The 24529-nt window shown below is 37.4% G+C and overlaps 5 protein-coding genes across 10 annotated transcripts in view; 1 reads left to right on the forward strand and 4 right to left on the reverse strand.

Annotated features, from left to right (window-relative positions):
• The window catches only part of Zir (dedicator of cytokinesis), a 375809-nt gene that overhangs the window by 66682 nt on the left and 284598 nt on the right, over window positions 1-24529 (reverse strand). The window contains exon 41 of one of the 2 annotated variants that reach the window (XR_011237051.1): window positions 12208-12256. The gene's annotated coding sequence lies outside the window, so the exon portion shown is untranslated. Of the gene's footprint in view, window positions 1-12080; window positions 12257-24529 lie in introns of those variants that run through there. The other variant, XR_011237052.1, reaches the window with a different exon arrangement.
• LOC117983983 (rRNA-processing protein UTP23 homolog) lies at window positions 134-1707 on the forward strand. Of its 2 annotated transcripts, XM_069508636.1 has the most exons (3): window positions 134-250; window positions 405-668; window positions 1134-1707. In XM_069508636.1, the coding sequence occupies exons 2-3, from the start codon at window positions 470-472 to the stop codon at window positions 1688-1690; spliced, it is 756 nt and encodes a 251-aa protein (XP_069364737.1). In that variant the 5' UTR covers window positions 134-250; window positions 405-469; the 3' UTR covers window positions 1691-1707. The 2 variants fall into 2 exon arrangements, with proteins under 2 accessions (XP_069364737.1, XP_034826554.1); XM_034970663.2 differs by lacking the exon at window positions 405-668 and having other exon boundaries at window positions 151-384; window positions 1052-1707.
• Window positions 2510-7481, reverse strand: LOC117984076 (uncharacterized). Its single transcript, XM_034970760.2, has 4 exons — window positions 6994-7481; window positions 5987-6187; window positions 5149-5390; window positions 2510-2665 (listed from the first exon to the last, which is right to left on the reverse strand). Exons 1-4 carry the CDS (start codon window positions 7091-7093, stop codon window positions 2510-2512), a joined length of 699 nt encoding a protein of 232 aa, XP_034826651.1. The 5' UTR covers window positions 7094-7481.
• On the reverse strand, window positions 7590-14129 carry LOC117982516 (pre-mRNA-splicing factor CWC22 homolog). Its single transcript, XM_069500483.1, has 6 exons — window positions 13061-14129; window positions 12281-12435; window positions 11221-11872; window positions 10449-10587; window positions 9955-10048; window positions 7590-9842 (listed from the first exon to the last, which is right to left on the reverse strand). The coding sequence occupies exons 1-6, from the start codon at window positions 13939-13941 to the stop codon at window positions 8134-8136; spliced, it is 3630 nt and encodes a 1209-aa protein (XP_069356584.1). The 5' UTR covers window positions 13942-14129; the 3' UTR covers window positions 7590-8133.
• Window positions 15231-24529, reverse strand: part of stai (stathmin) — a 56596-nt gene continuing 47297 nt past the window's right edge. For 3 of the 4 annotated variants that reach the window (XM_034969893.2, XM_034970201.2, XM_034970046.2), the window contains 2 exons: window positions 23833-23973; window positions 15231-22181 (listed from right to left, as the gene is read on the reverse strand). In XM_034969893.2, the coding sequence (XP_034825784.1) occupies window positions 22110-22181; window positions 23833-23973 (213 nt within the window). In that variant the 3' untranslated portion in view covers window positions 15231-22109. The remainder of the gene's footprint in view (window positions 22182-23832; window positions 23974-24529) is intronic. The other variant, XM_069509358.1, reaches the window with a different exon arrangement.

A 24529-nucleotide genomic window follows, 5' to 3' on the forward strand; every position in this document is an offset into this window, starting at 1 on the left:
TAATCAAAATGGAACGTTGTTTGTCTATGGTCATGTTTCTGTCAACGTCAGTCAAGTAAGTCAATTGGTCAATGTCAAGGTTGACCATAACTTGACGTCGTTTTTTTACTATGAGATATTTTTATCTGTTTTCTGTGGCTGTCTGTGGCATGCATAAAAATTCGAAAACGAAATGTGTTTTAGTTTTTCTTGAATAATAATTTTGTTTTACAACATAACAGTTTATACTTTATTTGTGAGATATTTCAAGGTACTTAATTAGAAATGAAAATAACCAGATACAAGAAAGTCCAGAAATATCTCAAGTTTTACTACAACAACTTTGGTTTCCACCAACCTTACCAAGTATTGATCGACGGGACTTTCTGCTTTTCAGCTTTTAAAGTGAGTTTTTGTTCTTACAGAGTTACTTAGTTTGGCTTACTGCTCGTGTCTATTCTGTTAGAAATTGTTCCACTTTCAAATCAAAATGGATAGCAAATATCGACGTAATGGTCGATTGATAGACATAGTAGATGAAGAGTGGAAAGCCGAAAAGTTGCCTGATGAAGATATCCAGGTGCCACTGGAAGAGCTGCCCGACCCTGAGGCTGACAGCGCAGATTCCCACTTGACGCTAAAAGAACAGAGCATGCGCTGGCAGGAGAACTTTCCAGAACCAGCGAGCAGTAATCAAAACTAGGTATCTTTACAACTTTTCAAGTATTTCTTGGTACAGCTATGGTTTAGTTGTAACTAGCTTTTGCGCTTTAAAGTTTTTTAAATGGTTCCTAAGAATCCTTTATTTTCTTGAAATAAAACTATTAGATACTAATTCCTATGTTAACACTTTTAAAGCTAGTTTTTTGAGAATAATAACTAGATCTTTATGTAATCATAATATTTGATTAAAATATTTTTTCAATCACCCAAATTGATTTTTAATGATTTTTAACTTAAGAATTTTGATAGTTTTTATATCAAATATCTGTCAAATTCACTGTTCAGGCTATCTAATAATTGCAACATCAGCATATATATTATATTTTATGATAAATGTTTCTTTTTACAGGAACACATAGCAATTAGAGAGCAACTCACTAAGTATCTGAACGGAAGTGTAAAATTACTAACAACAAGATGTATTATAAAAGAAACTGAGAAAATTGCCAAAAAGACCCACGGAGCACTAACTATATTAAAACAATTTGGAATTCACGACTGTAACCATAAACAACCTGTCTCGGGCTCCCAGTGTATCTTGTCTATGGTTGGCAAGAAAAATGACAAACACTACATACTGGCGACACAAGACAGGGATTTGCAAGAGAAAATGAGATTAAAACCTGGTGTACCACTCCTCTACCTACATAATAAGTCGCCTACCCTCGAAAAACCTTCGCCGGCAAGTTATAGCAAGGCTGGTCACACATTGGAAGCAAATCCATTCATGTTCATAAGCCAAACCCAAAATGAATCGTTGAAAAATATGAAAAAAACACTTGGAGTTGAAGAAAAAGAGGAAGTCAGTAAAGTAGTCATTAAAAAGAAGAAACTCAAAAACCCTAACCCGTTATCTTGTAAGAAGAAAAAGAAAAGACCGGGAAAGAAACAAGATGAGAAAAAAGATAAAGTAATTGAGGGTAGAGTGAAGAAAAGGAAAAAGTCAAAACACAAAAATGTTTTGTCTCAATCTTCTATTCAACAATAAATTTTATAACATAAAGATTACTTTAATTTTAATAGTTAACATACAACACACTGGTATAAGTCCCGTAAATTGCTATTGCGCTGGAACCGTGTCTCGTTAACATCAAAATGACGTCATTTTGACGTCAGCCGAAATAAAAAAATACCATCATCTCGAAACTTCAGTCTAGTGCTGATGTCACTAAAATGGCGGCCACGCGCATTAGCAATATGAGTGGTATGAATATGCAATATGCATCAATCGCAACACCTATCTTTTAAGCGAAGGCTGCAGATGGGACTTCATTACTAAGCCTCTGTTTGTCCGTCTATTTGTCTGTCAGCCGGCTGTATGTATCTCATAAGTCATTTAGATACCTAGAGTGAAGTTTTCAGTATGTACTTATTTTAAAAATTAAAAACCAAAATGGCGAATTTCAAAATGACCACCATGCAAATTAAAAAGTACAAAGTAAAGAAAGAGATAGCAGATTTGTAGAGCATTGTCCCTGTCGTTGAGACAGACAAAACGTCATATAGGTATGAGTGACAGAGACAACGCTCTACAAAGCCAAAATGTCATTCAAAAGCCGATGTACATTACTTTCGGCCGCGTACGGCGTATTGTACTTACTGTTACAGCTTGTATGACGGTGTGAAACCCTTCATGGGTAAGTCAGACTCTTGACATAATATAAAAACTTGCATGGCGGCCATTGTGAAATTCGCCATCTTGGTTTTTTATTATTTGTTTTAGCTGCGGTTATTTGCAAAGGCTTAGTAATAGGGTCCCCTTGGCACCCTTTGGGTACAAAACAAAATTAAGTGGAATAAATTATTATTATTTGTTCTTAAAAGGCCACAACAGCTTTATCCGATGCACTTCGAAGGTGAGAATGTGCACAAGAGTTAGGTTGCAGAAGTAATTGGTGTGGAAATGTGACATTATGTCATAGCACTCCTCCGGTTCAAACACTTCCTGACCATCTGGGGAGTCCTGAAAAGGGGTTTCAAAATTATAAAAAAATGGTCAAGTGCGAGTCAGACTCGCACATGAAGGATTCTGTACCATTGTACAAGAAATAACACTTTAATTTTTTTAATTTTCATGGCAGCCATTTTTTATTGTTTGTCGTTATAGCAGCATTCTGTGAAAACTTCAACTCTTCATATATTACAGTTCACGAGATATAGCCTGCTGACTGACAGACGGATGGACGGACAGTGGAGGCTTAGTAATAGCGTCCCGTCGGCACCCTTTGGGTACCGAACCCTAAGAAGGGAATATCAAAACACCATAATAACTTCCCCTTATGTAAAAGCCTGTTAATAAAAGTTTTTAAAAAAAGCTTCCCTTATGCAATAGCTATATGTTCAAATCAAATCAAATGGTTTATTCTAAATCTTTACATAGTATAAAGTCGCTTCCCGCTGTCTGTATGTATGAACGCGTAGATCTTTTAAACTACGCAACGGATTTTAATGCGATTTTCACTAATAGATAGAGTGATTCAAGAGGAAGGTTTATAGCTACCTATAGTTTAATTCTCAAAAAATTAGAGATATTTAGAGAAATTGAAATAGTGTGAATAGGCTACTTGACACTTTTTTAAAGTTGGTCTTAAATGGTTAATATTTGTGCTATTATATCAAAAAAATTAACACTATATTTTTTTGCGCCCTAAAAACCGTAAAACTTTCATTTAAAAATATATTTTTCTTAGACAGGTGAAAACACTGTCGGCCATGTTTGGCCGATAGATTATCTGTGCTCTGACGTCATGCATTTGTAAACAACAGCATAACCTCCCAAAGTTTAATAAACATGACTTCTATACTAGTGTACATGAAAAATATAGTAATTTTCGTTATTGTATCATCCGAGAATGTAAAAAACGCATCGATAAAGACCACAGGAAAGTTGTGGATTAGAGTGCCCAGTGAAATAAATATACGTAACACGCGAAGACTTGCTTAAAGGGATCCTATATGACTAACGACTTCAACCCAAATTTATTTTTGCAAAGATCACTTTGTTGTAATAACTTATTCAATTTATAAAGAGAAAACGATATTTTTTTACGTTTACTATGAGTTTTTAGAAATATATAAAAACTAGCTTATGCTCGTGACTTCGCCCGCGTGGACTTCATAAATTTCAAACCTCCATTTAACCCACTCAGGGGTGGAATTTCAAAAAATTCTTTCCTAGTGGATACCTTCTCTTTACCTACAAAGAACCAAATTTCATGTATCTAGGACCAGCTGTTTAGATGTTTAGGCTGTGCGTTGATATATAAGTTAGTCAGGACTCTAAATTTTATATATATGGATACTACGTTAGTCCCCGCGTGACATAGGGATGACATTTCTTTGTTTACATATTTAATGACGTCACATCATGGCTGACAGCGTTTTCTGCGTTTCAAATAAAAATAAAAACTGTATTTTTTAAAATTGGATTTATATATCCATCCTGCGTTTTTAATAATTGTTATTGATATATTTCGTTGTCTTAAGCAAAATACTATAATAAATAATGATTTATTGGACGAAATTAGATATGAGTCAAGTAGCCCATTAGGTAAAAATCCTCTCATTTGAGAGTTTCCGAGGCAATGACACCACATCTACATTGCACCCATGCGAAGCCAGGGCGGGTTGCTAGTAGGTAATAAATTACACTTTTTGAAAGTCAGTTGTTGCATTTGTAAGATGATATAGTGATGATAATTTTTACGCGAACTTAAAAACTAAAGCTACGAGTTTTTAATCATGAGCCGTTTGAAGTAATGCCAGACAGCGACTGGCGATATCCAGTAATACCACTTGAAGTACAAGTGAGTGGACAAGTCAACAGGCAAGCCAGCAAGAAGTCTCCCTGGGCCGCGGAGCCTATGATTCTGCCACGGCCCAGTGCGGATCGGCAGACTTCACACCATTGAGAACATCATGGAGAACTCACAGGCATGCAGGTTCTCTCACGTTTTTCTTCACCATTTAAGCAAGTGAGAGTGACTTTTTAAAACGCACATAACTCCGAGAACTTTAAAGTTAGAGGTGCGTGCCAGGGATTGAACCGCGGACCCCTTGAGTCAGACTAGAATGCCGACATCTTACCACTAGGCTACTAGGTCATCATCATCATCATGATCAACCCATCGCCGGCTCACTACAGAGCACGGGTCTCCTCTCAGACTGAAAAGGGTTTTGGCCATAGTCTACCACGCTGGCCATGTGCGGATTGCAGATAGACTTCACACACCTTTGAGAACATTATGGAGAACTCTCAGGCATGCAGGTTTCCTCACGATGTTTTCCTTCACCGGTAAAGCAAGTGATATTTAATTAATTAAAACGCACATAACTCCGAAAAGTTAGAGGTGCGTGCCCAGGATCGAACCCCGACCTCCGATTAGAAGGCGGACGTCCTAACCACTAGGCTATCACAGCTTATTACTAGGCTACTAGGTACTTTACCTCAATAGTATGTCTAATCATGAGCCGTTTGAAGTAATGCCAGACATCGACTGGCGATATCCAGTAATACCACTTGAAGTACAAGTGGGTGGACAAGTAGATGGTGAGCAGGCAAGCCAGCTTCAACTTATTGAAGTCTCGCTGGGCCGCGTAGGCTATGGTCTCCAGGAGAAAACTTATGAGGAATTGCTTTTCCGTTACATGGTAACTCGCCACTATGTTCTTTCTTACTAGGATTTCGGCTGTAAGAAATAAGATAAAGCAAGTAACAAAACAAGCCAAGTGCGAGTCAGGCTCGCGCAACGAGGGTACCGTACTACAGTCGTATTTTTTGGATATTTTGCACGATAAATCAAAAACTTTATTTATAAAAATAAATAAAAATCTGTTTTAGAATGTACAGTTGAAGACCTTTCATATGATACCCCACTTGATGTTATAGTTATCTTACTTTGATAATTGAAAATACTAATTATTATTTCATGACCACAATTTGATTTTTTATGTGTGATGTAACCACAAATTCGCGGTTTTCAGATTTTTCCCCTATAATATCTGCTATAAGACCTACCTAGGTACCTGCCAAATTTCATGATTCTAGGTAGGTACGGAAACCTAAAAATTGAAAAACCTAATGCCTACGATATCGTCTGCGTGGATTTAGGTTTTGAAAATCCTAAGAGTACTTTTTGATTTTCAGGGATAAAAAGTGTTTGTCTCCAGGATGCCAGCTATCTCTGTACAGTACCTACGCGGCAGAAAGTAATGTACATCGACCTTTAGAATGACATTTCGGCTTTGGTCAATGTACATTACTTTCTGAAGCATACTGTACAACCTATTTTCTTTCTAAATCCATCATTAGCATTATGAATATCCGTAGCAGCGATCATTTCCAAAACGTCGTCTTCCGTGATCAAGGTCCCAATCAACAGTTGCGGCTTGGGTTCCTTCCCTGGCTTTCTGAAAGGAGGGGCTTCGTTCTCGGCCAGCGAGTGGAGGTAGCATGGTGCGGAGACTTGTTCCTTTAGTGGAGCCCCTAAAAGAACTCTGATCTTGAACTTGCGCAGTAGATGATTTATTGATCTACTAACATATGCCTGAGATTATGTTCGCGTGGACTACACCAAACCCCTATTTTACCGTTTAGGGGTTGAATTTTCAATAGCCCTTTCCTAGCGGATGTCTACGTCATAATAGGCAATAGCTATCTGCATTCTGCATGCCCCCGATCCATCCAGGGGTTTGACCTGTGTATACAATGAGCCCCAATTGCAATAGTTACGTAATTTTAAATAAAATGCGGTGGGTTTCCTCATTTGTGGTGATTTTTATTCGTTTGTAATTTTGATTATTACCACAGTATAAGTTATACTTGTACCTATACGTTTAACTAGCTTATGCCTGCGACTTGGTCCGCGTGGACTACACAAAACCGCTATTTTACCGTTTATGGGTTGAATTTTCAAAAATCCTTTCCTAGCGGATGTCTACGTCATAACAGCTGTCTGCATTCTGCATGCCCCCGATCCATCCAGTAGTTTGAGCTGTGCGTTGATAAATTAGTCAGTCAGTCAGGTAGGTATGAACTACGAAGTCCATATCAGTCGGCCAGTCAGGCAGGTAAGAACATCGATGTGGTAAGAACTACGAAGTCGGATGCAACGACAAAGGGGTATCTTCTTATTCCATTACAAAATACTGGCTAGCTCCCTTGACTTGACTGCAATATCATCTGGTGGTAAGTGATGATGCAGTCTAAGTTGGAAGTGGATTCACTTGGAAGGGGTATGGCAATACTCCAAATCTGGTTCTTTTCTGACTGTCAATCGGAATTGTTTTTACCTGAAACCACCTGTACTATGGGGACAGACGCCCCCTTTATGTTACACAGTATTTCGGGGCTTACACTGGTTTTGGAGTCGTTTTTTAATTCCGAGCTCATATCTTATTTTTTTATTTGTTTGACAACGCGGTCGCATGTGTGACTGATTGACGTTTTCAGTCGATTTTGAAAAGTTACCTACTACATAAATGAGTACCTACAAAGTACATAAAACCTTGATTAGCCATCCTCAAAGGAACCACATTTCCAGTTCATCCATGTCAGAGTTCGAGTTTAATTTACCATGTAGAATATTATAATCCACTATCTGCCCTGGCGAGCTTCGTTCCGCCTAACAGTCGATTCAAATTTTTTAATTTTTCTCTCCGTAAGAACCATCCCCGTACTTCAAGGAATATTATAAAAAAAGAATTAGCGAAATCGGTTCAGCTGTTCTCGAGATTTGCGATTCATTTTTATATATAGAGATATAATATTGTAAATCGGATCTTTAAAAAGAGCAACCGCCGAGTTTCACATCCGTCTCCGCTTTTGTGTGCACCTACTATGCCTACGAACTTATATACGCGAAAGGGAAACGAAATAATAAAGCATGTATGACTTTACAACTTTTAATTAAAATTAATCTATTATGAACATATTTTACAACTTAAAACAATTACATACACCCATGTATTTCTTAGATAAAAAAACGGCCAAGTGCGAGTCAGGCTCGCGCACTGAGGGTTCCGTACTACAGTCGTATTTTTTTGAACATTTTGCACGATAATTCAAAAACTATGATGCATAAAAATAAATAAAAATCTGTTTTAGATTGCACAGGTAAAGCCCTTTCATATGATACCCCACTTGATATAGTTATCTTACTTCGAAAATTGAAAATACTAATTATTAGTTCATGACCACAATTTTTTTTGTGTGATCTAATCCTAAATGCACGGTTTTCAGATTTTTCCCCGAATGTCTGCTATAAGACCTAACTTCTTGCCAAATTTCATGATTCTAGGTCAACGGGAAGTACCCTGTAGGTTTCTTGACAGACCGACAGACAGACAGAACAGCCAACAAAGTGATGATCCTATAAGGGTTCCGTTTTTCCTTTTGAGGTACGGAACCCTAAAAATGTCTAATTTAATGATTTAACGTTTCCGTTTCTGTTCATAGTATTTGCCACTTTTCTCGGGCGTACCCCCCAGAAGTAACTTAGTACTTGTCTCTTTGCTCGCAATATCAAAGGTGTCCCAATAACGCCCGCCCGCATTTTTGGAATCTCCTGAACTGTCCGAGGAATCGGAACTGTCTGAAGTGTCTGAATCATATTTAAAGTTTTCTTTATCTTTCTTTTTAGTGCGTTTATCTTTTTTCTTACTTTTCGATTTATCTTTTTTATTGCGTTTTGATTTATCTTTTTTGTGATCTTCGCTCCGTTTATGTCTAGAATCTTCTTCGCCATCGTTTCTTTCTTTATTTTTTTCTTTACGTTTTTCATTTTCCTTGTTTGCTTTTATAGAAAGCTCAACATCATCCCGACTCTCTCGATCATTCTGAACCCTATCTTTCTTACTCTTTCGCTTTTCATTTTGCTCATCGTCACTATTGTCATAATTTTTACTTTTTTCTGTACGCCGATCTGTCTTTTGTGTTTCATCATCTCTTTTTGAATATCTACTATCTTTTTCTTGTCTTCTCTTATCTAGTTCATTATTATCAACGTCTCTAGTAACTCTAATTCTCTCTGTTTGCCTGTTGTCATCATAACTATTTTTATTTTCATCTCTAACATTGTTGCGTCTATCACGATCGTCGTCATCATATCTATTAGTTTTATTGTTATCCTTCCTAGAAGTTTTTCTAGGGTCATCATCGTCGTTGATCTGATTTCTCGAATCTTTGTTGTACCTATCATCATTGTTTCTAGATTCTCGATTACTGTATCTACTTTCATCACGTTCATATTGTTTATTATTTCCACTTCTTTCTGATGTAAAATCATAATATCTCTTGCCTGGTTCTTGATTATATCTATCACCATTGTTTCGATCATCACGATTATTTCTTTCATTCCTAGAACTTCGATCATCATTCCTTTCCGATTGATCATGATCGCCGCGGCTTTTTCGATTATCATCATTGTAGTTACGATCATCACGACTTCTTGTAGCTTCTTCTCGTTCATATGGTTTATCATTATGACCACGCCTTTCTCTTCCTAAATCACGATCATCATTTCTGCGGTTCGATTGATCATAATCGCGGTCTCGGCCTCTTCTTTGATCATTATCTTGATCATCTACCTTCTCTTGCCTGTTTCTTATATCTTTATTATTATATCTATCATGATTATCGCGATCATTATGATTTCTAGTAGACTCCTCATATCCCGTATTATCACTTCTCTCATTCCTAGAATCTCTATCATCACGCTTTCTGTCTAATTCATCATTATTCTTTCTTCTGTCATCATTTTGTCGATATCTAGATTCATTTTGGATATCCCTTTCTGTTTCTCTTCTATACCCTTGTGGGTCTTTTCTACGATCTTCGCGTCGATCTCTTTCTCTGTTATTTCTATTGCCATCATTATACCTGTCCCTTTCATCATTATTATGTCGTGAACTTTGCATTTCTCTTGTATTGCCATCTCTTTCTCTATTAGGTCTTGAATCATCTCTTCTCGCACCTGGACCATATGTATCGTAGAACCCATCGTGTCCCCATCTCTCAACTTTGTCATTCTGATTTGATGAATCTTCGACTTCTGGAGTCTTTGGTGTTTTCTTACTCTTTTCCCTCTTATCTTTCTTCCCTTTCTTTTCTGTTTTCTTTTTGCTGCCATCTTCTTCCGATTCTGGAAACCAGATTCATAGGATCATCAAGAATGTTGGTGATAATAATAGATTTAAACACTGTCTTATATAAAACACCTCTTTGTAGTTGCAACACTGTCTTATAAAACTCACCACTAGAGCTGCTGTCACTAGACGAGCTGTCTGAGCTGCTGGAGCTGGATGAGCTGGAGTCCAGCTTGATCTCTGTGATAGCGGCTGGAACATTCTAAACAATAATAAAATTATTAGCTTTTTAGGTGGCAACCTTTAAAGATTATGTTCACAAACATTACACGTCCGCTAAACTATATGGTCTTATAAGTCCCGCAAATTGCTATTGCGCTGGAACCACGTCTCATTAACATCGAAATGACGTCAGCCGAAATTAAAATATAACCAGTGCTGACGTCACTAAAATGGCGCATTAGCAATTTGCGGGATTTATACCACAAACAATAAATTAAATCGATGACTAAATTGACATTATGACAGTTTTTGCATTAAATTTGATATCTGTCATATTTAGAGTAACCGTTTACAGATCTTGCGCCGCCTGCTCTCGGGGTCTGCTATGGATTGCATTGCTGTATGTTTCAGAACTGTATGGTTACTAAACTGCGACATACCTTGGGCATCTGTTTCAAATGTTCTCTCAGTTCATCAGTCAAGCCTCCCAGACCGATGGACGTGAAGAAATTGATTGAGAATCTTGTGTTCTTGGGATTGTCCCTCGGGAAGATGCCAGAGAAGGCCATCTGTAAGGTCCTGCAAAAGAAAGAGAAACAACATTAGATTTACAACTCAATACACTAGCCATTATATGATTATATTGATTTTTAATCAAGTTACTAAGAGATGGTTCACAAATTGAATTGGTATTAAAGTAACAAATACTAATATTAAGAACCGGCCAAGTGCGAGTAAGACTCGCGCACCGAGGGTTCTGTACTATTCTGTAGTCGTATTTTTTCAACATTCAGCACGATAAATCACATAAAAATCTGTTTTAGAATGTACAGGTAAAGCCCTTTCATATGATACTCCATTTGGTATAGTTATCTTCAATTGAAAATTGAAAATACTAATTATTTATTCATGAAAATTTTTTTTGTGATGTACCCAAAATTCACGGTTTTCAGATTTATTCCTTTACTTGTGCTATAAGACCTACCTACCTACCAAATTTCATAATTCTAGGTCAACGGGAAGTACCCTGTAGGTTTTCTTGACAGACAAGACGGATGAACAGGCAGACAGACAGACACCAAATGTTGCTCCATTGCTGCATGACAGAAGGACAAGTCAACATACCAAAAAAGTCAACAAACCAACAAACAAACACATTCTCGCGTTAACAATATGGGTAGTGGCTGTGAACCATCTCCGATCAAAACTTACGGGTCCTGCAGGCGATCATTAAGCTTCTTCAACCCCATATACTCAGCCAACTCTTGAAACAGTATCTTGATGTAAATTCGACTAGAACTTGTCGTATCCTCCTCATTTAGTTTCACACATTCTAGCGCTTCCCAACTTATCGAATCAGTGAATAATAAATGAGCAAAAAACTTGCTCACATTTCTGAGACGATTCGTATCTAATCTATGAGCTGTAGAATACGAATCTTTGAAGATCTCTTCAAAAGGACTGATGTAAATACGATTTATGTTGCAGAAGCGTTGCGCTAGTAATCCGTAGAACTTTTCATAGGTTCTCTGCTCGGCACAACAGTCCAAAAACATGTGACACAACTCAATTTCTTGACCAGGTTTTAGTTGCATTTTCATCAACTTATGAGCACATTCCTCGAAATCCAAACTCGAGTTGATAGTCAAGTATATTGTCCGACGTAAAGCAACCAGGTTGGTTTCTGTGTTATCAATGATTGTCACTGCTTTCTCTTTGTCTTCTTCGTCTTCATCAGATTCTTCACTGCCATCTTCATCTGATCCTTCTTCTCCAGATTCAGCATCAGATCCGAGGATCTCATTGCTCAAAGCTTTGTATTTATCCTCATTTTCCTCGTATTTTTCGTCAAATTTGAATACATCTGAAATTGATAGTGATGTTAGTGACTACTTAGAAACAATAATATAGCTGATAAGTATTACTTGTTAATTACATTAATATATTAGTATTTATAGTATTGTATTAATAAACTTAAATCTAAAAAAAACAACATTAAATTAAAACTAAAATAAATTAAATTAAATCTAAAACCTAAATATATAAAAGGTAAAGGTGACTGACTGACTGACTGACTGATCTATCAAAATACAGCCCAAACTACTGGTTGGATCGGGCTGAAAGGCATGCAGATAGCTATTGTGACGTAGGTATCTGCTAAGAAAGGGTTTTCGAAAATTCAATTTGAAATAGGGGTGTGAAATTTGTGTAGTCCACGCGGACGAAGTCGCGAGCATAAGCTAGTTAGTATATAAATGAAATAAATAGTTACTCAGTATATCCTGTGCATCCGTAGCATCGTCCAACATCAGCAGATGAGTGAACTGTTCCTCCTCCTGCACCAGCTCCAACTCCTCCAGCACAGCCGGGTGGTCCTTGAAGCCATCCTTCCACACTTGGAACATCACCTCTATCATGTACTGGACCCTTGTGATAAATAAGAACACATCATCAAACAAAACACTGGTACTGATTCTGAGCACAACCTAATTTTAGAGTGTTCGCATCCTCTTCTTATTAATGTAATATGAAAAGGACAGACTCAGTTGGACAGTTTTAATTTTTATTTTTAGATGGTAAAACCCGTGATTTTAGCGCACAGTCGCGAGCCTACTGTTTAAATTTGTGGCGTGCACTAAAATTTAGAGTCTTTAAATGTAAAGTTCATGTTCTGTCCCTTTTTAGCATTGTTAAAAAGAAAAGGATGCAGATACACTAAATTTAGTTTAGAAAAAGACAACGGAATCAGTGCCAATGTCAAGCCTGTACAGTTTGGAAAAATGCAACATTAATCACATTACACTTTGAAATGCAATTTTGTCACTAATTATGTTGTACACAATTCTCTAAATTGACCGAACTAAAGTTGTACTACTAGTGCTACCCTTTTCCACAAAGAGAAGTAACTATGCTCCCATCTCTGGGATGAAAGCTATCTCTGTACTCAATTTCATCAAAATAGGTTAAACATATTTGCTATGAAGAACAGACAAACACACTTTTGTATTGATAATAATATTAATATGAATTTATGTAAACAAAGTGTATGTACCTTTTATCCAACTGCCCTTCATGTAAAATGTTCCTTAACATCTCGAAAATCGCATTCACTCCTTTGGAAGATACTTCAGTAAGCTTCTGGCCGCATTCCTTCAAAAATGCAATAGCAACCTCCACAGAATCATCTGTCGGCGTCTCCACAAGTAGAGTTAGCAGTTCTAGAGCTAGAATTTCATGTGCGACCCTCTGATTAACTAAATGGGCTATGAATGATGCAGATGATATACAAATAGGTTTGTCATTCCTTTTAAAACCTCTTTTGAACTGTATTACTAATCTTTTTAAAAGTAACTCGCCAATGTTAGGGAAGCGAGAGTTCACTGCAGCTACCAGGGCCGCATAAACGTTAGTGAATGTAGGTGACGCAGCTTGAGCTTGGATCACGGACCTGCACAGCAAACCTCTCCCCCGTACTATGTTCTCTTTTAAAAGCTGTTTAATTATAATACCAATGTTCCCCACGTTGATTTTGTTGATGTGACCGTGGATCGACTTTTTCAGGGCCTCCCAAGCGAGCCTCTGGTACGCTGGTGACGATTTGTCAGTTATCTGCGCTTGCATCATTCTGAGTCGAGCTGGCGGGATGTAAGCGCCACCCGTTCTGGTATTCAACATGTCTGTTTCTTTCGGCTTTCTTGCCGGAGCTACAGATTTCTCGGGCTCATTTTGTGCGTCATTACGACGTCTCTCTTGCTTGAATGGTAAAGGAGATCTTGACTTGGAATGTTTCCTCTTACGTCTGGAGTCGTTATCCCTTGCCTGGTTTGGAGTTCGAGACCTTGATCGACGCTTTTTCGTTCTTCTTTCTGATCTATAATCATCACTATCACTGTGTTTATCCTTTTTACGTTTACTTTCCTTGTTGGAATCCATCGTTGATTCAACACAAAGCACCGGTGAAAAGAAGAAAGTTTAGCCAGGTATAATGTTTAAATGTTAATTATATAAGTGGCAGGTATTTTAGTTCAGTAGAAATTATTATGGAATTGTAATAATAATTATTCACGTGAAGAAAACAACACTTGACTCAGCCATCTTGGCTTAAATCCACCGACCAGAAATAAAAGCTTAAATCAAAGAGAATATAATCACTACCTACGTTTTTAAATGACAGATCACAGATGTCATCAAAACGAGATCGATTTTTTTTTTTTCAACTGACTTTACGGCTCTGGACTCTAGCTCTTTTTAGCCTAACAGATATCGTGACACGGAACAGAAAGAACAGTATCGTGACATGCAGAAAATACAGATACGATACGACATACGACAGTAGACACGACATGACGTATTGACTATGGCCATTAAGGGCCCCTGGTTCCTACCAATGAATATACAACGAGAGGCCCTGGCACTGCAAAAAGCCTCGAGGGCTTTTTGCAGTGCCAGGGCCTTGTGCCAGGGCCAGTGCTTTTGTAAATGCCCACATCTGTTCAAGTCTTTGCCTGCAACAAGACGAGCGGCTTTCTACGAATCGTTCGATGTTGTCACTCGTCTGTCGCTCTAGTGAGGGTCTTCCAACGCTGCACTTTGCGGTGCACCCCAACGTCGCGTCAATCGGTTTTCCGAACTATTGTGCGCGGGTTGCCCATTGCCACTATACAGACTTCTATAAGTAATATAGTTCTATAAGTAATATAGTGCGCGCAAAACAAAACGAATAAATACCTAGTACAATCATAAGTTGCAACATGGCGGTTGCTAATATGAATTATAAATTATTATAGTATCGGTTGCGCAGGTTATAGATTATGGATTAAATACACAAGTCCGGCTGAGGTATATTTTTGTACAATGCGCATTGTAATGCGCACGCCTCGTGTTCAGATTGGACTACTTGTTTTGCCTGCACCTGCACGGACTTACAATTTTAGGGTACCTATTCACTAAAGAGAATCAGCCTAATCTGATTTTTAAACTTCGTTCTGCTCCGCTATAGGCAGTCCCCAGACGACAGATTATTTGCCAGTTGAGGACAAAAATTGATTACACATCGCACAATGGACATGGCGGACTAATAGTACGGTGAAAAGCCGAAGTAAAAAACTACAGACTTTTGTCCTTCACGGACATTAGATAACTAGTCCCTTCGTTTTTGCAGGCCCTATATTGGACAGTCACCATAACAGTACAATGTCTATTTATTGAAAAAAAACACATCATTTATTAGTATTAATGACTTTATTCAATACGACAATGAAACTACAAAAGTTGCCTGCACTTCAATCAGCAATTTCATAACCTCACAAACTGAAGCACATTATCAATATCGATATAATAATTACACAAAACATAAAATTAACGTATCATATCGTAACACCGTACAAGATAAACAGTGACTAACGTTACTAAAGTATAAGAACACAAAATATAATTGAAACGTTAATAATTAGGTATCATCAGAGACTCGAGTGTCATTTCTAGAGTTAACTTAAGAAAATGCGTCACTAAAGCTGAACAATCTGTTTTTTTGCATTTGCAATTATTTAAGTCTTTGCAAGTTAACATTTTAGAATGGCATTTATTAGTTACATTTGAGAATTGAGATCAAATAATTGATCAATAAGGCTTTGATAGATTTTATCAATCCGTGTAAAGGACAACCAGCCTACTCTCTGTTTAACTATAGAAGTTGCAATTATTTTAATAATTATTGCCGTGCATTTACATATTCTACCTCAAATCTTTAGCCACTAGCAGTTAAGTAGCATCGACATGTCGCGTTTAATCTCCAGACGAAAACAAAAGTTATGTGTAAATTCACCTTTAGGGCCTGCGTAGGCGACAAACTATTGTCCACGGAGGACAAGAATCGATTAATTAACTGCGTCGCGTACGGCATAACGCACACGATGGACTATTGTACGGCGAAGAACCGTTGTAAAAGTAGACAGACTTTTGTCCTTCGCGGAAAATAGTTCGTCTGCGTAGGCCCATGTAAATTGACAGAATGAGTATAGTAAAAACCGCAGTAAAAGTCAAGACTTTGTCCTTCCCGAACAACAATTCCTCGTCTGCGTAGGCCCACAGATTGTAAATTGACAGAATTAGTACAGCGAAGAACCGTAGTAAAAGTCAAGACTTTTGTCCTTCGCGGACTTTTGTTCATCTGCGTAGGCCCACAGATTATAAATTGTTAGAAATAGTACCGCGAAGAAAAATATAGTAAAAGTCGATACTTTTGTCTTCCGCGGACAATAGTCTGCACAGAGTACAGACCCTTATCTATAGGTCGCAAAAAGACAGATAAACACTAACTTTAGTGACGATTTTGGTGCCCCAAAAATGAACTCGCGTCTCAGAAAGCTATAAGTTGGCGTCGCTATACATGATTTGTCTCGATCTTTGAGGCTGAGATCTATAAAGCGCACTTTGACTTTGCTCAGACTTAATATGAGACCGAGCTATATCCCTCAAATAAATCTGTCTCGTTTTATCTCAATCTCAAGTCTGAGCCGTAGACTGAGTAAAAAATCTAGACAAAGGAACGTTTTCTTTCTCACTCACACTAAAAAGAGAGCACAGATAAAGTTACTAATGTGATAAACAGAGCCACAGCTAACCGATTTTTTTCAAGGACCTACAACTTTAGTTGCAAAACAAACTTTGAGAATTCGTGGCGTCATTGTTTTTCTCATTAGTTATTTACTTGTTTTCACATAAAAGAACGTTTAATTTTTTTTTAAATATTGTTGACCGTAAACAATGGTAATTGTCATGTTATTCATCGTTACGTCGTGCTATCGCTATCTCAGACGCGGTTACACAGTACTTTAGTCTAGCTTTTTTACTCAGTCTACGGTCTGAGCAAAGTCAAAGTGAGCTCTATAGATCTCAGCGTGAGTCTAGAAGGCTACACAATATCCAAGGCAGATTGGTCAGAAGTTTCCACGCGTTCGCCGCTACAGAATCAAGCTAGTACTTACACCTAGGTCCCTTACGTTCGAGTAGCGTCAACAGTAAGCAGGCAAGCTCGCCGTCGCCGTCGCCGTCGCCGTCGCCCCGCCAAGCAAGATACAATCATCTCTTATTTATACTCCTCTTCACATCGTACATCCCTCATGGCACTTTTGACATGTTAAATATAGGGATGTTACAAATACAATAACTAAACAGTGGTACTGATTCTGAACACACGTAAATTTTAGAGTGTTCGCATCCTCTTCTTACTAATGTAATATGAAAAGGACAGACACAGTTTGACAGTTTTAAATTTAATTTAGAGCCGTCAAAACGCGTGACTTTAGCTGCCAGTCGCGAGCCCATTGTTTAAATTTATAGCGTGTACTAAAATTTTGAGTCTTTAAATGTGAAATTCATGTTCCGTCCCGTTTTAGCAATATTAAAAGGAAAAAGATGCAGATACTCTAAATTTAGTTCAGATAAAGATAACAGAATCTTCGCCATTAGGTACTTTAATCAATGTCCTTTACAATTAGTTCTCAATACTTCAAACAACTTATCGGATTTCCTTGTATTGAGTATAGTCCGTACAAAATGACTCCTCACGCGCCATTTTATTTCTGGGGCAAGTGTCATGTCAAAGGTACGGTTCAGCTTTAAAATAAGGACTAAAATCGTACTTTTGAGACGAAATTTGACACAAAAAGTTAAAATGTTGCGTGAAGAGTTAAATTTAAGACGTTGAGTCACGAAGAATTACAACTGTAGATTTTTTATACAATAACGATTATATTTACGAACTTCAAAATGGATTTATCGTCTTGTTCTTGTTTAGTGGCTTTTTGTAGTGCCACTTCGCCCGTGTCAAGTAGTTTGAATGAGGCACAAAGGAGTTGGTCGGAAAAAATATGCAATTTTTTTGAATATGTGTTTATTTATATTTCAATTAAATCGATTGCCTCAATTTTTTGACAAATCGATTTTTACTTAATAAGTTATTGAAAATAATCGATCTAAGTACTTCCTAATGTGGACCAATAATGATTAAAACCAATTAAATTAATCAATTTTGAAATTCGTAAATATATACCTAAGTAATGATAAATCGTTAAGAAGCTACAGTATTACATAACATACCTATATTTAGCATGAAAAAATGCCAAAACGAACTTACTAAGTGAATAAGACATTAAGTATATACAATTATTATTATTATTATCATATCATATCGTCGACCAAAAAACAGACTGACATTATTTAATTGAATTGGAAAAAAATGGACTAAGTATAAAAATCGAGAAATATTTTAACCTCACCACCACTCGTCTAACTAATCTTTAAACCCCTCATTCCACTCAACTAGCCACTAACGTCCTAACATACTGCGACTCGATATTTAAAATCGATTACTAGTCTCGAAATACGAGTAGCCTAATAGAATAATTATAAAATCGATTTTGCAACTGAACATTCAGTTAAAAATCTATTATTAGCAATATCGATTGCTCGAATCGCAGTATGGTGGACTCGCTGACGCGAATTAACTATTGTCACAGCTTAGCTCTTATACAGTTCGGAAACGGCCTAACAACGCGACCACCACGTTGTTTTATTGATAGTTCAACCAGACCTTTCGGATTTCAATCCACTCCTAGAATGTTGCTACTGTGGCTTTCTTTTTTTAGTTCGTTCGTTTGAATCCGGTATTTGACAACTACTTATGGTCGACGCATTTTAAACTGAGTCGTCGAGTCATCTGTCTATTTCGCACTTATAGGTCGTAGGAAAGTGCGAGCGAAACAGACAGATAACTCGACGACTCAGTTTAAAATGCGTCGACTATAATCAAATCAGTAACTTTTTATCAAACGTCAAAACACGCGCTTAGTATGCGAGATTCTATGAAATACCAGTATGTGAAATCATTTGACGCGTTTTTTTAGTTTAATCGATAATTTTAAATGGATATCACACATAAAACTAAAAAGGTCGTGGATTTTACGTATTTTGGAATACCCTCTATTTAATAATCACTGAGAAATAATTTATTTTTGACATAGGCAAATACCGTTATTTTTATTTCTTCCTTCATCTGTGGTTATTGATTAGTTTCTAAACTGTATACTGGCTAAGCGGTGCTATAATGTATCGATATAATTTGTGCCTAACTGAATAATCAATCGGTACGATATCACTAGAGCAAAACATCACAGAAGCAGTTTGTGTCCAACACCAACCCGCGGCCCGGTGCCTCATCCGACGCTGGCCAACGCCGCACCACTCACACTACACATTGAACAGATTAGTCCGTACAAAATGACTCCTCACGCGCCATTTTATCTCAATGTGTCAACTGTCATATCAAAAGTATGGTTCACCTATACGGGCTATAATCGTACTTTTGACATGAGATTTGACATAAAAAGTTATAATGTCGCATGAGGAGTTAAACTGCACTGTGTTGTAGTACAGGGCATATAATCTTGTCATTCAATTTTGAACTTTAACTCGTGTTCTTTATAATATTACGGGCAAAGTGTTTAATCAAGTAACATACAAAATGCCCGGGCAATGTGAACAAACTGAACGTGAATTTAGTCCTATGGTCTTTAGATGCCTTAGGTGACAGTCAAGTTAGGTTAAGCTGAAAAGCAGTATTTGACGCCAGTGCTTTTTATAATATTCTAACTCATTTTTTTATCGTTATTGAAACAGATGAGAATATGTTATTCCAGGCTAGTAAACTATTCCGGGAGTATTACGATTTTAATTATGAAATAGAACAATGAAAACAGTAAATGGCATATATTTTTAAATCAATCCCGGAATAACCGTTGCGTTCATAAATTCCCAATTATGAGTAAAATTTTAATAACTTTCAGCGGACGTAACTTGTACCTTCAGTATAGGCCTTAAAGTTCACATTTGAATGACAACTTGTGTGATACGCAAGCGTTGCAGCGTAAGCCAGCGACGGCCATCATTTTCCTACGTTTAAAAAAAAATATAAAACGCTATAAAGGCAGTTTCACACGTTACATACATTTAGTGATATTGTCCGCGCGCGACACGCGGACTTCGAGGCACTTCTGCTATCGACTTAACTATTGTTTCTTCATTGTGCTTGTATTTGAGGTCATAATAATTGTATGAGTGAACATGTAAACGTGGACTAGATCTGACGTTAGGCAAATGCATAGCTTTAACACTACAAATACCTATTACTAGAATCTTTTTAATATTTCACGCGTCTCTTTGTCGATGTTTTGATTTTCAATCGAACGCATAAGAAAAACTTGGTCATTTATTCATTATTGCTACCATTCTACAACATCGGTGTCACGAAACAACAACTTTGGTAATCACTGTTTTCTCGATACAGTTAAACTGGTAATCAACGTCGCCATCACAACTGTTAGTAATCAATATTGCCGTGACATAACAACACAGGTAATCAATGTTGTTACTATACAACAAAGTTAGTAATCAATGGTTTGATACAGTATAGGTAATCAACAGTGTTGCTGTAGAACAATATAGGTAATCAATGGGGTTGTGATACAATAACATAGGTAATCAGTACTGTCACAACCAACATACATAGATGATCAATATTAAGACAAGGCCTTGTAGTGCTAAGCTCGCTTATAACCGGGCAAAGCATCCATCGAATGAACAATACCGACGCATCACAAACGACTCGCGACAAACTATACTATCGAAATATTAAAAAAAAATCAAAATACATTTACTGACAGTCTATAGCAAGTGATGATACTATGAGAGAACTTAAATTTAGATTATACTTCCCTAAAATACTGTTGCGTTATGTTAAACTTTAAAAATAATGATATTAGACTATAACTAACGATTAGGAATTAGTTGAATTCCTTAACCTTCCCTCCCATAGTAAAAAAATACACTTCGAACGGGGTTCCGTCACATTGGAAATGTTAGTATCGAAGCTTTAGTTTTTTTAATTTGCAGTACGGAACCCCAAGCCTTAAACGACCACCGTCCAACTTTCAGTAATTCAAAACCTTACTCAAAATTACTAAAAGTTGGAATTCGTAACACCACATCTTAAGACCAACTTCATTTTTTCTAACAATAGGCCATGATAAGTGACTTTAGCGATATTGCCATTAATTTAAGTGAAAACAAATTTATAAAACAACTAGAAATGAAATTTTCAAAATAAACCTTAAGCTTGAGGGGAATTTTCGGTGTTTTTCCATAACCCAACCGCAACATGTAACACTGACACAAAGCGTTACTTTTTCTTTTTTTTAAATATAAAGATGTTGATATTTTTTAACAATATGTGTTATTTTTGGTGTTTCAACTCCGCTTGACGATCTGCGCCGCTCGTTAAAAAGCTAGCCGAACTAAAAACGGCTAAATTTCAATACTTCCGTACAAATAAAGAACTAGGTACGCATTTTGTTCGAGTTCAATGATCATGTGTGACGTTGTTGTATCATAGCAAAATTAGTAACCAATATTTAAAACAAAATTGGAAAGCACTGCTCAAACTATATTTTGACATTCGTAATCAGTATTGCCATGACACAATTAAAATGGTAATCACTGTTGCCACGTCACTACAACGTCGGTAATCAATGTTGCCATACAATACAATTGGTAATCAATTTTGGCATGACACAACAAAATAGGTAATCACTGTTGCCACATCACAACAAAATCGGTAATTAATATTAATAATTATTAACGACCACGACAGAATATTCTAATGAGCGTCCATTGGCGTCCCGACATAACCACGCTTCCGCAAAATAAGAAAGGCTGAGATCATTGTTTATGGCATGGCGTCAGTGCGTAGTCGGGCTTAGACCGAGAAACCTATAAGTATATTACTTATACAAAATAGAAAGAGATAAACACTAATAGTTGACGCTTAAGTCAAAAACAACTACAACGCTTAAACAAATTCTTTTTCTTTAAAAAAATCTGAAGATAGATAGATTAAAGCAATCTATCTTCAGAAGTAAGATATTTATCGATGGTAGTATAGGTTTCTCGGTCTACTTGTATCTGCGTGTTCGCATGTGTTCGGGCGCGTTCGCGTGCTCGCTAGTGTTCGGCGGAGCGGTGCGGCGCGGTGCGGGGCGGCGCGTCTAGCCGGAGATGGGCGCCTCGCTTTCTGCGCGTGCGCTCTTGTTCTGCCGCACCATTTCTGCGCGTCTCTCCTGGAAAACAATATTGTAATGTTTAGAGCCTCAATAGCTCAACGGGTAAAGGAGTGGACTGAAAACCGAAAGTTCGACGGTTGAAACCCCGCCCGTTGCACTATTGTCGTTACCTACTCCTAGCACAAGCTTGACGCTTAGTTGGAGAGGAAAGGGGAATATTAGGCATTTAACATGGCTAATATTCTTTTTAAAAAAAACTATCAGCAAAAATATTCTTCTTTCTAGCGTTACAGCTTAAATACGGTTAGCGTTACAATATATTATTAGCAAAATTAGTAATCAATGTTGTTGTTGTAAAATTGTTGAAACGATAGTAAAACATTGGTAATCAATAAAGTTACGTTCAACTACTCAAAAAAAAATGGTAGTCAGTATTGCCAGATCATTACAAAATAGGTAATCATAAATCAATGTTACCATGAAACTACAAAATTGGTAATCACTATTGTGCTGACATGGCACTGGAAAAAGCCATATATTAAGAGAAGAAGAAGAAGGTAATCACTATGCTTTTTCACTGGTGGGTGTGTAGGTACACTTATTATTGCTTATTTTGATTGTATGTTGTGTTGTTTGGGCCTAAATAAATAAATGAATAAAAGTTAAAGTCAAAAAGCTTTTAACAAGGAAATAAAGTAAGTAAAGTAAAATATTCTTTCTTTATTGTACACCAAAACTAAAACAATAGAAGTATAACAAAGATGTTTGCAATTAGTACAATAGGCGGCCTTAACGCTAAAATAGCAATCTCTTCCAGGCAACCTTAGGGTAGAGGATATAATATAAATAATTAATAATAATTTAAAACTCCACGACGTCAGCGTCCCCTGGTTCTGAGTAACCGTTAACATTGTGTTTAAATTGATATTTATATTTTAAACCCCTATTTTACCCCTTTAGGGGTTGAGTTTTGACAAATCCTTTCTTAGTCTGGCTACGTCATAATAGCTATCTGTATGCCGAATTTCAGCCCGATCCGTCCAGTAATTTGAGCTGTGCATTGATAGATGTCGTCCGTCCACCTAGTGGGGGGTGCGGCTCCCTGCGACATCACACGAGTCGCAGGGAGCCGCTGGATCCGTAGCTGATGATGATGATGATGATGATTGATAGATCAGTCAGGCACCTTTTTCATTTATATATTTAGATTTATAAAAAGTTTGTGTACCTACATTAAGCTGAGAATCGGACGAGTTCCAAATGTGACGACTTGCTAACAAATCGTTCTTAGGTATGTTATTTCTTTGGGTTACATAAGGTCAGTTAGAAATCAGGGTATCAGCATGAAATCTTTTTCTACAACCGCACCGCGCGCCACCGCAAGGAATTTCACCCTCACCAGCTGGGTGTCTGGTGCACTTCGATCGTCCGCTGTGCCAGATCCTTATTTCCACGCACATGCAAACTGTGGAACCAACTCCCATCGGCGGTGTTCCCACTAGATTACAACATGGGGTTCTTCAAGGGGCGGACCAACAGATTCCTTAAAGGCCGGCAACGCATCGGCGGTTCCTCTGGTGCTGCAAATGTTCATGGGCGGCGGTAATCACTTAACATCAGGTGACCCGCCTGCTCGTTTGCTCGCTATCTCTATTTAAAAAAAAACCCCTGGAAAAATTGGTGTATTCAGCCTGCAAAAGTAACGAACCTCTTTCTTGACGAAGTCCAATTTCTTCTGTATCTCCAATTCCCTCTTCTGCTCGGCGGCAGTGAGTTTGCTCTCAATGTCTTTGGTGATTTCCTCCATCTTGGCCGAGATCGACGATCGCACTTCCAGAAGCTTATTGTTCTGTTATGAGATGGTAGAAAAAAAAGAAAATAAACAGATGCAGGAGCGAGAAATGAACGAGGGGGTGAAAACATGCTCATCTATTGGATTACGTACCTAACATCAACCAATATTAGATATATGTATATAAAAAAACGGCAAGTACAAGTCGGACTAGCATACGAAGGGTTCCGTACCATCCATACTATTATAAATGCGAAAGTGTGTCTGTCTGTCTGTCTGCTAGCTTTTCACGGCCCAAAAGTTCAACCGATTTTTATAAAATTTGGTACAGAGTTAGCTTACGTCCCGGGGAAGGACATAGGCTACTCGTACTTTTATCCCGGAAAATTAAAGAGTTCTCACAGGATTTTTAAAAACTCTAAATCCACGCGAGCGAAGTCGCGGGCATCATCTAGTTATCTATAAAAACGAGCAAAAGAATCACGTTTGTTGTATGGGAGCCCCCTTAAATATTTATTTTATTCTGTTTTTTAGTATTTGTTGTTACAGTGGCAACAGAAATACGTAATCTGTGAAAATTTCAACTGTCTAACTATCACGGTTCATGAGATAG

Source organism: Maniola hyperantus, chromosome 1, assembly GCF_902806685.2.
Source record: "Maniola hyperantus chromosome 1, iAphHyp1.2, whole genome shotgun sequence".
Lineage (NCBI taxonomy): Eukaryota > Metazoa > Arthropoda > Insecta > Lepidoptera > Nymphalidae > Maniola > Maniola hyperantus.

Excerpts from the sequence above, each read along its gene's own strand:
- LOC117983983 (XM_034970663.2), top strand. The coding sequence starts at position 265 with ATGAAAATAACCAGATACAAGAAAGTCCAGAAATATCTCAAGTTTTAC. Across the intron at positions 385-1,051 it reads TCTGCTTTTCAGCTTTTAAA|GAACACATAGCAATTAGAGA; the intron begins GTGAGTTTTTGT and ends TTCTTTTTACAG.
- LOC117984076 (XM_034970760.2), bottom strand. The coding sequence starts at position 7,093 with ATGAGCTCGGAATTAAAAAACGACTCCAAAACCAGTGTAAGCCCCGAA. Across the intron at positions 6,188-6,993 it reads CATAGTACAGGTGGTTTCAG|GGGCTCCACTAAAGGAACAA; the intron begins GTAAAAACAATT and ends GAGTTCTTTTAG. Across the intron at positions 5,391-5,986 it reads TGGATTTAGAAAGAAAATAG|CCGAAATCCTAGTAAGAAAG; the intron begins GTTGTACAGTAT and ends TATTTCTTACAG.
- LOC117982516 (XM_069500483.1), bottom strand. The coding sequence starts at position 13,941 with ATGGATTCCAACAAGGAAAGTAAACGTAAAAAGGATAAACACAGTGAT. Across the intron at positions 10,588-11,220 it reads AATGATCGCCTGCAGGACCC|GACCTTACAGATGGCCTTCT; the intron begins GTAAGTTTTGAT and ends TTTCTTTTGCAG. Across the intron at positions 9,843-9,954 it reads TAGTGACAGCAGCTCTAGTG|AATCGGAAGAAGATGGCAGC; the intron begins GTGAGTTTTATA and ends TCTGGTTTCCAG.